Genomic DNA, 16,274 nt, shown 5'->3' on the forward strand with positions numbered 1-16,274 from the left:
CATTTGTATATTTTTGAACAATTAAGCACCTATGTTTAAAATAGATATTTGTTATTTTTATTGTGGTTTATATTTGTGTGGCTTGGTGTGAAGTGGTCCGTACACTCAACTGCGAAAATGCTCTGAGTGAACGTATGGCCGGTGTTGCTAGCTTAGACCACCCAGGGTTTTAGCTACAAATGCTTGCCACACATACAAATGTGTTTCAACCACTCGTTCCAACCATTCCTCACCCCTACAAACAAAAAACAACTAATGGCCATAGTTACCGTGCTTAAGCTCAATAAAAAAAAAAAAAAATGAATAATATTTGTACCTATAGTGATTTAAAATATTGTTATAATTTTGTATATATTGGAATAATCAAATGTAAACTTAGCCAGGCAATAACAAGCAGTAGCGGTTTTGATAAATCTTCGAGGAGGAAGTTGGCAAATTTAGGACAATTGTGGCACAAAACAAATGATTCATCTAATTGATAAAGACTATCCAAACGTACTTTCGTTTTACTTTTGTTACATTTTAAAACTTTTATAATATAACCATAAATTATTATTTTAAATATTAACGTAGGTATTTAAAAGAAATTAAGTATTAACCAATACCATCACCCCTCTTCGAAACCATCATTAATAACAGCTAATAAAAAGGTAAATTCAATCATTTGGGCTGCAGGTAATAATTTTTCTCAGCAGAGTTACGAACAATAAATATTTAATGACTAAATTTAATATGCAAAAGTTGCAGGAAAAAACTCTCAATACTGCAAATACAATTATGAAGAATAATAAATAAATTGATACTGACATAAAATCGACATTTCTTAATATTTAAAAATAAATAGTTTGATAATTACGAGTATCTATTGTGTACATAATAATTATTTAAAAAAAAAAAATGGTATCAAAATATTATCCTATCTAAACTATAAATTTTCATAAACTATTAAATTAAACTAATAAAACAAAACATTTTTTGAAAGTAATGTTAATTGTGCCCTTCAGGTTTTGAATTCCAGTTTTATTTTTTTCCGATATATATTACGGTTTTGATTTCCGGTTAAGTTAGGTTAGGATAGATTTTTTTCGATTTTGTTTTTGGTTTCGGTCTTTAACGGGTATTCAAAATCAGTATCCAATATCAGTTTCAAGTCCTGCATTAGTATTATATTAATATAATGAGCTTGAAAGCGAAGATAATTTTTTTCAGTTTTGGTTGTATAAGTATTTATTTTTTCCTATTTTAATTTCGGTTTTGATTACTGGTATTTATTTATTTATTTAATTATATTATATAATATCATTATATACGAAAAACGATTCTGAGCGGCGACGTCAGTCTAAGATATTTTATATTATTTTTTTTAAATGTCTGTAAATAACTCAAAAAGAGTCAAAATATTTTGAAAACTTTATCAAATATGAGTATTGATAAAATAAAAAAAAAATATGATGTCAATTTTAAGTATCTACAGTTATTTTTTTTGGAATTACAACACAATAAGAAAATCGCTACATGAAAAATTGAAAGAAAATAGTAGGTATATACAATGTTGTAAAAATTTAACTTACCTGTAGTTATTTTTTTTATACAAAAGTGGACATACTTAATAAGAATCTTAGATTTAAAAATAAAAATTTTTATGAATTCTCAACTCAAAATGATTTGCTAATTGTCGGAATTTTTCCGTATTTTGTCAAGATTTGAATTGTATATGCTTATAAATAAAAACTGTGACTATCATAATTTTGCAAATACATAAAATCCAATTCATCACACATATTGAAAGTAAGATAATAATTTATAAGTTTACATATAAGCTTAATATATTACTATCCTTTAAAAACAGTTTAAGCCAATCACTTATATCAAATAGTACGTGAACGAAATTCATATTTTTAAGAAACTTAGAACAAGACGTTTTAGTTAGGCAATTATTCAGTTTAATTTCCAGATTTAAAATGTATTTTTTATATTTTTTATATATTATCATGTATTGTTGAAGGTATTTATGTATATAGTGGTATCTATAAATTCATATTATTATACATATATAAATTTTTTATTTTCTTGTACCTAGCTAATACTCCTACATTTACATTAGGTATTATTTCTTGTATACTTACCAGTTACCATCTGGTATTTATTTTATGTATGCTAAGAGTTAAGACATATTATGTATCTAATATATTAAAAATGAATGTTTGTTTGTTTGTTTGTTTGTTGTTCGTCCTCTATAGAATCAAAAAATACTGGACCGTTTTCAATAAAAGATGTATCAATAGTATCGTTAAAATTTGTGAAGGGCTTGTAACTTTGTTTATCAACCCATATGGATTGCTATAGGGTGGCTCACGCATGCATTTTGTTTTGGCTCGCGAAATCAAAATATTTTTTTGTTTATATAATATAGGGTTGTTATTGGTTCAAATAATAAAATAGTTATTATGATTGGATATTTTATTGGATTTTGTATTGTATTATATTCTACCATTTAGGCATAAATGTATTCTATATATAAACATAAAATTGAGTAACAGCGATTATATATTAGAGGCAATTAGGCTAAATGTATGGTTGAGGCTTATAGAATCAACAAATACTCAATCGACTTAGACGATTCAAGGAAGGTTTAGAATGTTTAGATAATAATATTGGTAATTATATTGAACCAGTTATTTTTGAGTGGCTTACCCGATGTTAATAATATTGAAATCATAACCAGATATTCGTTAATTAATTGTGCTTGAAATTAGTTACACGTAAGAAAAAAAGATTTTTTGAAAATGGAACTTGAATGTATTCCTATATAAAAAAAGTGAACTTAAATGCCTTCATTTTTAACGTCATGGTTATGAATGTGAATTAATTTATTTTTAAAGTGAACTTTTGGAACACTTTCCAAGGAGCCCACAACTCAATATTGTACGTCAAAAGATTTAATTTATTTTTAGTTTACACTAATGCAATTTTTAACAGTTTGAAGTATAATTTTTGTAGGTACTATAAATTATTTTCCATATAAAAATATAACTTATTAAGTAGGTAATTAATATTTTGTAAGTCAAAATATGTTGGTAATTTTTCTTATAAATAAAATGTATAAAAAATATTTTAAATAGGTATTTTATTAATTTTAACTTTTAAGAACTGATGACAAAAATAAAAAATTTTAAATGAAACCATGAACGAATCTAATTAGTTTTACAATGTTTTTAATTTTTTTTTTTGTGTACAAATATGTCATACTGAAATATATCGGAAATTTATTTAGGATAGTTTTTTTAAGAATTCATTATTCATATATCCTATATTCACATTTGATTTTTGTTTCACTTAAAACTATTCCAGTCATGATGTAACAACTGTTGGAAATGTGATATTATAATAGAAATAGGTATATCATTTTAATCTAGTCCCTTAAAAACTATTTTCTAATGCAGTGATTTAATTTTTTTCTAATATAATATAACTTTACATCGTTATCCCAAACTGAAATATAATCAAAAGTTATAACTAAAATATTTTCAACATACGTTACCTTCACTTAATAGTTATTATACTCAATATCCAAAACAATTTCAACTAATGTTTTATTATTAAACAAATAAACTTCTCGTTTTGCATAATATAAATACATAAATACGCAAAAAAATCAAATACCTAAATATTTTATTTGAATTTACAGTTAAAAATCTAAGATAAAAGTTAGGTTATACATGTTTAGACGTTTAGTTATACATTCTAAATGTATAACCCTAAGTATCTATGTATAATATTGAATACATACACCTATATAAATGTAAGTATTTACTTTAGTCTTTAAAATATAATATAGATTATAATCATACATAAGTGGTTATTATATGTAATATTTAATAAAATCACCATAATTATAATAAAGGTTGATGCATGGATATTGGATACTTTATGAGTCAAGTGGAAGCACTTGAAGAACTAATAATACTCTCAGTCAAGCATAAATATCCAGATCTATTACCCCAAACATATGGGCATCTGAACGAATTTAAAAATCATTTATTCGAATACCTTAAAAGACTGCCTAATGTGATATTTCATAAGCCAATAATCTTTATTGATAAGTGATAAAAAATAAAATTTTAAAATATATAATTAATCATATATGTCAATATAGTCAATTGTAAAAGAAATCAAATTATGATTATTACACTATTTAAGTTATTATTAAACGTTATAATTTACACTTGTTAGGTTTGTTTAAAAAAAGGCTTAAGCAAATAATTTATAAATATTCGGCAATGGCTTGATTATTATCGAATTTAAAGTTAAATAATGAGCAAAGCTGTCTTAAAATTATAAAACATAGTATTTAATATTAATATACATATATTAACAAATGTATTATACTATTATGTATAAAAGAAAATGAGTGATGATTTTCAGTAAAATTTAAAGACTTTTTAAATTTAATAAAATTACCTATGATGAATTATTCATGAATTATTCATGTCTAAATTACAAAGTTTTCCCTTTTTGTAAATCTGTAATTCCCAAGGCATGGTTAACGTCATGTTTACATGCTTTATGATTTATGAAGTGCTATTAAGGTACTTATGTTAAATAAAATATAATGGAACATTTTCCTCTACAATATAATTATAATAAACCACACATTTGTTAAAAACGTTGGTTTTACTAATCATTCCAAGAATAATAATTATACTTAATAAATATTATACTTCATTATTAGGTGTCTTTGTAAAATATTCAAAAATAATTTATATTGAATTCTCTTGATTAAAAAAGTTTTATTAGTTATAATTAATATGAGTATCGTTCTTTTATATTTATACTTTTAATGTTATTGTTAAAACAACATTAAATTAATAACATGAAATTAATATATTATGAACAAAGTTTGTTAAAGAATACCTACATTTATTCAGTACAAACGTTCACATTTTAGATTCTGAGCGAGGCGATAAATGTATTGATTTTACAATGATGTGTGTTTTTTTTCTTTTTTTGTGTGTCTGTCATCACCTTTTAGGACAGTAAAAGTGCTTGGATTTTTTTCAACAGTAACTTTTCTGATAGGAAAGTGAATCTAGTTGGTACTTTGGGGAGGGTCAAAAATAAACATTTCTAAGTAGTTTTCAAAAGTGATGTGAAAAACAAAAGAAAAATTAAGAAGAAACGGGAATTTTTACGCAAAATCTGTTTTCGAGAAAATTGATTTTGGTTTTTGGTGAAACTCTAAAACAAATGACCGTATAGGTACATGAAATTTTGACTCAATGTTTATATTAGCATTTTCTATACACCATACAATTTTCCAAATATTTTGACTTATTTTGAGCTGTTTACGGACATTTTCAGTTTCCATTTTTTTTTAGTTTTTTTTTCTATAAATATCAATAAAATTTTGTTTGTTGGTTAAAAAAGCTTGAAAATTTAATAGAAGGCTACTAGGTTATTGTTTCAAAGGCAGATGAAAAAAATTAAAAATCTTTAGTCACAGTTTTTATTTATAAGCATTTAAAGTTCAAATCTTGACAAAATACAGAAAAATCACGAAAATTAGCAAATTATTTTGAGTTGAGAGTTCATTAAAATTTTAATTTTTAAATCTAAGATTTGAAAATTTAATACAAGATTATCCATAGTTTGTCTACCTTTATCAAAAAAAAAAATGTCTACAAGAAAGTCGAATTAAATTTTTATGAGCGTTTGAAATTCATATTTTTACAACATTTGATATTCACTCGAGTTCTTATGTAACGATTTTGCTATTTTGTTGTTATTCAAAAACGAATAACTGTAAATACATGAAAATTTTACTGAATGTTTATATTTTCATTTTCTATACACCATACAATTTTGAAAATATTTTGACTCTTTTTGAGCTGTTTACGGACATTGTCAGTTTTCAATTTCTTTAGGGTTTTTTTCTATAAATATCAACAAAATTTTATTTGTTGGGTAAAAAAGCGTGAAAATTTAATGCGAGGCTCCTGATATATTGTTACAATAGCAGTTTAAAAATATAAAAAATACATATGCACAATTTTTTTTATAAGCATTTAAAGTTCAAATTTTGACAAAATGTATCAAATTTAAAATTTAATAATTTTTTGTAGTTAAAAACTTATAAAATGTTTAACTTTTAAAGCTAAGGATTGAAAATTTGAAACAAGGCTCCACGTAAATAGGTTATCATCAAATATACTTGGTAATATCATAGGCTGACTGACCGTTTTCGCTCAGAATCTGAATTCAGAATATAAAATGTTTATTTTTCTATTAATACGAATCCGTGAAAAATATATATTTTGTGTTGTAAAGTTTTTGAAGAGTTTTAAACTTCTATAACTATCTATTCATACAAAATTGTGAGAAATACAACCAAATATTTCGTTGAAAATTTATTTACTGTTTAAATTTATTCTTTTTTCCTGTTTGTGTTCTGCTAATATTTTGTTTATACATACAAATATACTATATTTTTAAATTATACTATATAATTCAATATGTAATTAATATATATACCTACACATTCTGCAGTTCTTTTACAAATTACTTTGTATATTATTTTAGAGTCTTAGGGGTTTATAATGACGTTTTATTGAATTTGTAATATATTTTATTTTGAACCCTATTTCGAGTGCACGTAAATATTATATTGCAGCCTACTAGTGGCATGTATAATATCATCTATTTAGATAATACCTACAATTGAATGTAATTTTTATTTTTAAGAAGTAGTTTATAAATTTTTTCAGGCATAAGAAAAATATACCGACAATCAGGATACAACATTGAGGATGTTTAAAACCATAAATAAATATATACATTTATTATTTTTAAGTTAATGTAGTTACTGATTTTAATTAATAATCTTTAGCGTCTTTTATTAAAAAAAATATAAACTACAGTACAAAACAATAATTGTTCCACATGAGAATGATACACTAATTATATTATAATGATAATCCATTAGATTTAAGTGATTTAACTAAGTTGAAAAAAGGTATAAGACATATATAGCATAGAGGGTATCTCTTATAAACTCAACAAGGCAAGTAACAAATTTTGAATAAGGCTGAAACCTCGTAAATACGCATAGTCTAGAAATTATCATTAGAAGGGCATTATTAGTTCTTGTGTTATATACGCGACAGACATTATCTGTAAAAAATCATTAGATCATTTAAACTATTAGAACCCTAACATTTAAATTTATAAAGACAGCTAATGTTGGCAAAAAAAAAAAGCATGGACTGTGATTTTATAATTATCATTAACAATTCCTAATCAATATAATACAATTATAACGTAATATTACAATTTAATACTAAATATTTTATTAGAATTGATCGTATAACAATTATCTACGACCGTTAATACTATGTAAAATACAGGGTTTGTTTAATGATTTTATTTTAATGAAAATAAATAGGTATAATCATTGATTGAATATACATATCTATTATCTATGGTATAAGGTTTAAACCTTATAAAGTAAAAATAGTAACAAATACTGATAGTTGTTATCCTAGGACGCCTCAAATTCATTAGACTAAATTGGTGACAAATTAAAAGTGAACGTTTACTACAAAAAATTAACTGGTGGTAAGATATTTTCATCAACTATTCGTTTGATAATAATGGCTAACCCCGTCCTACAACAAAATAATTATCTTTTATCTTTTAATTAGCCTTAATTCGTATAATCACAGAATTATTCTGTGGTATAATTGCATTCATCATCGATAAGCTGTTATGTCCTATCCAGTACTTTATTATCTATGGGTACTACTAATTTACAGGTAGTAGAGTAAAAATAAATTTTACTTATCTTGGTATTATTTTATAAGAATATTTGTAATCAAACTAATTGTATGGCAATCCATATATTATTTAGATTTTCCGAAAAAAACGATAAGCAATCCAAGCAACTCAAAACTAGATAAAGTATTTAAAATGTTGGGTTTTTATAAGAAAATGAGATTTTAGATTCTGAGTGGAGCGATGAATGTATTGATTTTACAATGACAGATGTTTTTTTATTTTTATTTTCGTGTCTAGATACACGATAAGTAGTTGAAATTTTCAGCTTCAGTAACTTTTCTGGTGGGAATATGAATCTAGCTGGTATTTTTAAGAGGTCAAAATTGAAAATACACAGAAGTTTTCAAAAGCGTTGAAAAAACAAAATTTTTACGCTAAACCAATTTTTGACGAAATCAATTTTGTTTTTTTAATGCATTAAATGTATCACATGTGATTAAAATAACCGTAGATACATAAGATTTTCACCAAATATTTGTTTTTATTTCCTTTACATAATACAATTTTAAAAATCTTTTGTCTGTTTTTGAGGCTTTGAGCTATTTATAAGATTAAGAAATTTTAGATTTTTCTTATTTTTTTAAAATTATTGTCGAAAAAAAGGTTTCATTGGTTCAAATGCTTGAAAATTAACATTAATTCAAGGTTCCTCATACATTTTTATTATAAAAGTTCAAAAAAATTATTAATGATACATATGCAAACTTTTTTTTATGGGCAATTAAAGTTAAAATGTTGACAATATTCTTCAAAATCAAAAAATCATTCAAATTATTTTGTTGTTAAAAATGTATAAAATGTTCAATTTTTGTAGATATGGATTAAAAATTAAAAATATAATTTCTTATAAGTATTTTAAAATATTTAATCTAAAAAATATATAAACACAGATTTTTTTGTTGATATTTTAAGTTCAAGTTTGGACAAAATTAGATGTTTAAAAGAAGTTTAGATAACGAGTTTAGTTATTTTATTGTATAATTAAAAAATATTATTCGTGGGTACTTGAAACTTTTAAAGTATATTACTATATTTTATACATACAACGGCATTTTAAAATGCAATCTAGCAGGTACCTATTTGAGAATAAAAATAAAAAATTCCCAACAGTATTTAAAACTATCAAGGAAAACCAAAGAAAAAATTAAGGAAAAATGGATAATTTTATGCAAAACCAGTGTTCGACAAAATCGATTTTGGTTTTTGTAACTTTTAAAATAAATGAATTGTAGACACATGCAAATTTTATTGAATTAGTATTTATATTAGTATTTATATATAGTTATATATAATTTATATAATTTATATAATTATATAATTTTGCTGAATTAGTATTTATATTAGTATTTTCTATAAACTATACAATTTTAAAAATATTTTGACTATTTTAGAGCTTTAAATATATGTATGGATATTTACAAAAAAAGTAGGTATATCAAGATTATAATATTCTTACCTTTTACTGTATCTTATGAGTAATTTATGTTCTTATATTAAAATAACATCTTAAACTTAAAATTTAAAATATTATACAATTGCAAGTACATTTTGTTTTAATAATACAGCCACGAATTCGGTGATGAGACTCATAATATACGTCTTTACGAAACTGCACGACGGACTTGAATATCTTTTGAAAACAATGCTGATATTTTTAATTAGTGGGTACCACTCCGCTGTACATTAGGGTGTCGTGTAGGTCACTGTAATGGATGTGTTAAATATGAATTCAATGGAATTATATCGCTGTATACGTATGACAAACGATTCTTAGCGAAGACGGTAAAATTAAAAATATCATACTTTTTTAACTATTTACGAATAATGTGGTAATTTACATGATTTTTACGAACAGACCTATTGTCAAGAATTTAACTTAAAACCTCCTATAAACAATATATATGTCTTGTATATTATTGGTATTTTCAATATTTTATAAGTACCTACTATTCAAACCAGATGAGGAAATTTTCAAGTTTTTGGACAGAACAATGAGGCATAAACGATTTTTTCGTCATAGCAATAAGTACGATTTTTAACTACTTCTATTAAACTTAGATAGCCGTCAGTCCAAAATCTGAAAATGTCGGAAGAAGAATTTTACAATATTGTAACCTTAAAACCAAATTTGAGTTTTGGTACTTTCTATATAATTATTATATCATTATTATGTCAAGTTAGTATAATTTAATAATACCAAAATAACAGCCATACCTACCAAATTACTGGATACTTTTAGTAACTATAGCATATTACTTACAATTACTTTATTTTAAAATAATTTATATTATTTTTTTGGCATAAGTCTAGTACACATAATGAAATAGATACATATCAAAATACCTTTATTTATTATTCAGCTCATAATACACATGGGAATATGCAAATAAATAATAATACTTAAAACTTGGCTTAATATTACGACCACTTCTTACAAAAAAATCCCATTCTGACCAAACTTTTTACGGGATATAAATGATTCAGAAAATAAACTAGTGTTTATATAAAGGTTAATAGCTCTGAGCTTAGTAAAGTCATTTTTATGAAGCACTAAAGATTTTTTACATTAAACACGTACTTTTTCTCGTTTCCTTTTCGCTATTAAACGGCGTGTCACACTATTACACGTTAAAAGCAATGGTAAATATCCCATTAGCCGAATATTGAAGTAATGAGTGATCAAAAATGATTAATGTTGTTACGTTTATTTTTTGCTAGAATGTTCATCATAAGATAAGTATTTATATGTTTACCTACTGTTTTCTATATTTAATATAGTGGCAAGTCTACAGCATATTGTATAACATACAGCAGTAATATTGACGTATATATAAGTACGATAAGTATAAAATGTTCTATGTTTCGTTAGTAATTATCTTGCATTCTTATATTTAATTACACTTTAGTCTGGAGGTCGGATTTGAAAGAACATTTCTTTTTTTGTAGATAGATGGATTCTTCTTTTATATAAATGTACTTTATTTCATTTCTATGCAAATTAATAAACTTAATTTTGGATTTTCCCCCTATAAATTACTTTTCTTTGTTGAATATTTTGAGTTAAAATTATCAATTTATCATTAAAATGTTGTACGTATTTACGATACAAATCAATTAGAGTTTGAAAAACCAATTCGTTTTTGATAATATGCAGGTAAAATATTATACTTGAAAATGTCACACTGATAACTTCAGTGGATGTTGAAAGGTCAATAATCGAAATTATTTTGATGTACAAGAATATTTTAAGTCCGAACCGTCTACGTTTAAAGTTTGTCAAAATGTAATTTTGGTTGCACAAAATTGTAAAAAAATAAAGTACATAATAGTGCTTGATTACAATTTATGGTTTGGCTGGGGTAATGCACCTCTCCTACCGACATTCAATTTTAATTTTTAATATATTTCAATTTTTTTCGACTTAATCCCTACACCATATTATTTTTAGGTGGCAAAAAGTGCGAGGGATAGTTCTTTAGTAATTAGTGTATTCGGATATTGTGAAGACGGTTATGGACATTTTTATAACGAAAAATGGGAGTTTGATTAACCGGGGTATGTCTTGTTCCTTATGGATAGTTTCACTAGAAATGTATGTAGGCGTGTTAAGTATGTAGCGAAAGATTTTAGATTTAATAGTTTCGATTTTTTTAATATCTGAAATTTTGGCAGCACCCAAGAGTTTGATTCCATAGGACCACATAGGGTTTTATATGGACAATATATATATTATATACATATACAATTAGTTTTTTTTACATTCTAAGTGCTTTTTTTTTATTTTAAAGATCCGTGAAACATTTTTTCACCTTTATTGAGATCTATTAACAACTAGTTTTTATAGTAAGAACACAACACACTAACAATACTAGCATTTAGCAGTAGCTGTTATTTATTATACCTATTTTAGAACAGTATCTATATATTATTCTATATAACATTTAAAATATCATTATTTTAGCGTTTAAATGGCTTAAATGGAAAAAACATAATATATGAAAATAATTTATGTGTAATGTGTATATTATATTATACATGTATATAAATATTGTTATATACTTTTTTTAAATCATAGGAAACTGTTTAACGTATGCTGGAATTATCAATAGGTACCAAAAACTTTATAAAATTCAATTTTAATGTTACGTTTTTTATTAGTTCAATATTTCAAAGGTATAATTAATATTAATGCTGTTTTATTACTGAGTCTATACAGATTCATTTTAGTTAAACATAAAAAGGTTGGATACTATAGTAATCTTGTTAAATTTCCCCCAGTTTATGGGTGTCTGTTAGAGTTAAACTTTAAATTTAATTTAAAAATAATGCTAAATTGAATTTGTTTGCACTTGTCAGAATGTACATATTTATTGTAAAAAAAAATATAATATGTAATAAATTAAAAAATAATATTAATTAATTTGTTATGGATTTTATGGAAAACATTTAAATGTTATTTGGTTAAATTTAACTTGTAGTAAAATTGTCTTCATTAAAAAAAATATTATTTTTGTGAAAAGTAGAATGTCATTTTTTTATAGAGTGAATGTTGAAAAGATAAATAGTTCAAAATATGAAATGTAATTGAATAAATAATATGGAAATGCAGAGTAGGTACATAATTTACAAAAAAAAAGGTAAATAATTTATGACTAATTAGTCTTAAAATTTCATTTTAACGCAATCAATTTAAGCGTAACGATTTTTGAATAAAAAAATTCTCAAAAAATTAGGCCATTATATAGATTATTAATGAGAAAAGACAATTTCTATTTTGTTTTGTATAAATATTAGATAAATGATGCTTTTGAACTACCAGTAATCATTATAGATTTATTAGAACACTAATATAATGTGTTTTTTGTAATACATCTCCAAAAAACCATCCTACCTATAATGCATTTTTTTTTTCATTATCATTATTTTTATTTTTTATACAGGTTTATTTTTGGTTTTATTAATTTTATCGAGAGGATTTATTACTCTTAACGTAATGATACAGGATCTAAATGTTTTATAAATTGAAAATCAATATTTTATTATGGTTTGATATCAAAAGTCTCTACGTTTCAACTTTCAAACACCCAAAAATAATTACACCATTTTCGTCGAAGCTGACCGTTTTAATTGCCACCTTTTTTTTAAGACTTACCTTCTAGAATCTAGATAATATACCCTTTATTATTTTAATGAAATCCTAACACGGCGCTATGAATAGGCAATTTAGGTACATTTATGAAACTGAAAGAAAAACATTTAGCAAACTATAGCGTTTGTTATACATAAATTAAAACCCTTTACTAATAAAAATGAAAAACCACTGTGATTATATTATATTATTATTATTATTTTTATTTAAGTTAAAACTTAAAGCCTCGATAACAGGACTATTGGTTTGTATTACATACTTGTATTATTTAAACTAAATTGTACAATTTAATATCTTTCATAAGTAATACAATTTATATATTATTGTTAAATATATAGCATTATTTTTAAAGCAATATAATTATATCAAAGCAAATTATTTATGAAGTTATTTGATATTTGATGTATATCTTAAGGTGAATGACGACATTTGGTGAATGTTGACATTCACCGCTGCTGTTTTTGGTGAATGTCAACATTTTGAATGGATATTAAAAATTTGCCAACAGTCACCGGTGAATGTTAATATTCACTAAATGTCGTCATTCACCTTAACGTATATATTAATAAGAATTAAAGTTAGCATTTTAAATTATTAAAAATGTATAAACACATAGGTACCAATATCTCTCAAACGAAGAAACGAGTTATACTAAATCGCCTTAGAATAGATTATACACACTACACACATGTCCATCTTATGAAAAAAGAGCCACCAAGAACGTGCCAAACATGAGGCTATCTAACCTCAATCAAACACGTTACCACAGAATGCAGAGACACACGTCATAAGGCATAACAAAAATTCGACATACTTGAGCACCTTCACGACACACTGGGCACCAACGAAGATTCCATTAACAAATTGTATTATTTATGAAATATACTAAATTGGACAATTTAGTTTAAATAATTCATGTATGCAATACAAACGAATAATCCTGTTATGGAGGCTTCAACTTTAATAAAAAAAAAAATACATAGGTAATATACTATTCCGTTTGAATGTTAAAAATTAAAATTAAAAAATAATTGCATAATAATTTTTAATTAAGAGTTGTATGTACCAGGTACATACAACTTTCACTGTACCTACCTATCATATTTTGTTCCAATTCAATTGGTTTTGTTTTATAAAAATGAATAAATAATCCTATAATATGATAATTAAGATTAAAATATTTAAGTTTTATAGTATTGTTTAAAAGTTAAAAGCCATTTAATAAAAATTCACAAGTATATCATGCTATGTCAATTACTAAAATTGTTAACGCAAATTATTAAGTAATGTTAATTACTATAATACAGTTGTGTATACCTACCATTATTCCTTTTTTTTAAAAATATTTTGTAAGTACAATTATTATATAATAAAAAAACATTTCTTTAACAAATATTCTTAAAATAATAATAACTACCTATAATTTAAAACTCTAGAGTATCATTAAATATTCAAATATGTTAATATAATAGTATGTATTATTATTGTTTTCGTACGCTTCTTGTCAATCAATATAAAGGCTTTGAGACTGGTTTATTAGATTAAAAATCATTCTGTATTCATATTATACTGGTATTGAGAAAGATAAAACGAGGGAATGATATTTCAAGTAACTATTTTCTTTTTGATTAGTAATTTATTCTCCGTGCTTCTTATGATGTGTTGTTTATTCTTATTTGCAAACAATATGTCTTTATTCATTTATTTATTTTTTTTATTGAGCTTAAGACCGGATACTATGGCCATTAGCCGTTTTTTTGTTTGTAGGGAGATCAACGGTTGGTTGAAACACATTTGTATGTGTGGCAAGGATTCGTAGCTAAAAATCCAGAGTGGTCACCCATCCGGGAGCTAGTAACACACCGGCCGATACGTACACTCAGAGCATTTCTGCAGTTGAGTGTACGGATCGCGCCACACCAAGCCACTGTCTTTATTTATTTATGATTAAACCAAATCAATCATTTAAAAATAGTGGTACCTATTTAGTATTTTTTTTTTTAATGAAATAATTCTGAAGATCATCATTGAATTACTCCGTGTTTTCAATAATAAATGCAATTTAAAATCCACGAGTTTATTATAATATTATAATGTTTATTACATTTATGATATCGACCACACTTATAAAAAACATCTTAATCATTAGACTATCCAGGATTAGTCAAAATAAGTAAGAATTTTAAATATTATATCTAATTGAAATTTATATTTTACATTTTGTACATCGTATTTTGTGTCTTAATTACTTTGTATTTTTCAATTTAAATAGTTCGTTTTTTTTTTTTTTTTAGTGAAATATATAATACATAAAATTGTCAATTTAAATTTTTACGTTTACTTACATTTATTAATTTCTAGTCAGTACATTCTTTTCATACAATAATTTTGAATAAAATATATTAAATATATTATACTCACTGTATATTAATAATTTATCTACGTACGAAATTGATAATAGTTACCACTAAATATTTTTTTTATAATATATATTTTTCATTTTGTATTTTATATATTTTGAATAAACAATTTCGTATTTTTTATTTCAAATAATGTCTTTATTGCGCATACACAATTAAAAAACAGATTTTTCATTTTATATTTTAAATAGATTATGTAACTTTATTTCAGAACCTTGATACTTAGGTAATTTCAAATTTTAATCACAAATTCAATTAGGAAGAAAACTTATGCCACATAACTTGTGTGCTGAATCAAGTTAAGCAAATTTATTTACCTCTATATTAAATTACTTACTAATTACAATTTTATCTAATTAATTTTTGCGAATGATTAACACATATATTATATATATCATATCAAAATGATAATCGAAAATAATTTAATATTATTTAATTTGATTTACTATTAAATGTACTCACGTGGAAAAAAAAACGACGGTAACCATGTTATAAACTTCATAGCAATCGAAAGCACTGCCAAACCACTGTGTTGGGACCAATGACGAATACTACTACTGGTAGTTGAGCACGTGTAAGGGATTTAACAAAAACACTCCCTCCTCTCATGGTATATGAAGTGTCTAGTGCACTCTGGTGGTTTGGAGTAAGATATAACATTAAATCAGTTAAGCTTTAATTTAACCCGGAAAATGGCGGCAAAATTAATTCGACAGAAACAATATATCTTTGTATTTTTCGGGGCTTTGAATTATGAAATATATTATAGGTATACGCTATACATATGTCCTATATATTATATTATACTATATTATAGTGAAAACCTACCATAAAAAATATCGTAAATAATGCAAAAGAGTGATATTCAAACG

The 16,274-nt window shown here is 24.4% G+C and overlaps 1 protein-coding gene across 1 annotated transcript in view; it reads right to left on the reverse strand.

Moving 5' to 3' along the window:
* The window catches only part of LOC132939218 (uncharacterized), a 49,218-nt gene extending 33,286 nt beyond the window's left edge, over positions 1-15,932 (reverse strand). The window contains exon 1 of the mRNA XM_061006284.1: positions 15,865-15,932. Within this exon, the coding sequence (XP_060862267.1) occupies positions 15,865-15,904 (40 nt within the window). The 5' untranslated portion in view covers positions 15,905-15,932. The remainder of the gene's footprint in view (positions 1-15,864) is intronic.
* Between the last annotated feature and the right edge of the window lie 342 nt (positions 15,933-16,274).

The sequence above is a fragment of the Metopolophium dirhodum genome, chromosome 2, assembly GCF_019925205.1.
Source record: "Metopolophium dirhodum isolate CAU chromosome 2, ASM1992520v1, whole genome shotgun sequence".
NCBI lineage: Eukaryota > Metazoa > Arthropoda > Insecta > Hemiptera > Aphididae > Metopolophium > Metopolophium dirhodum.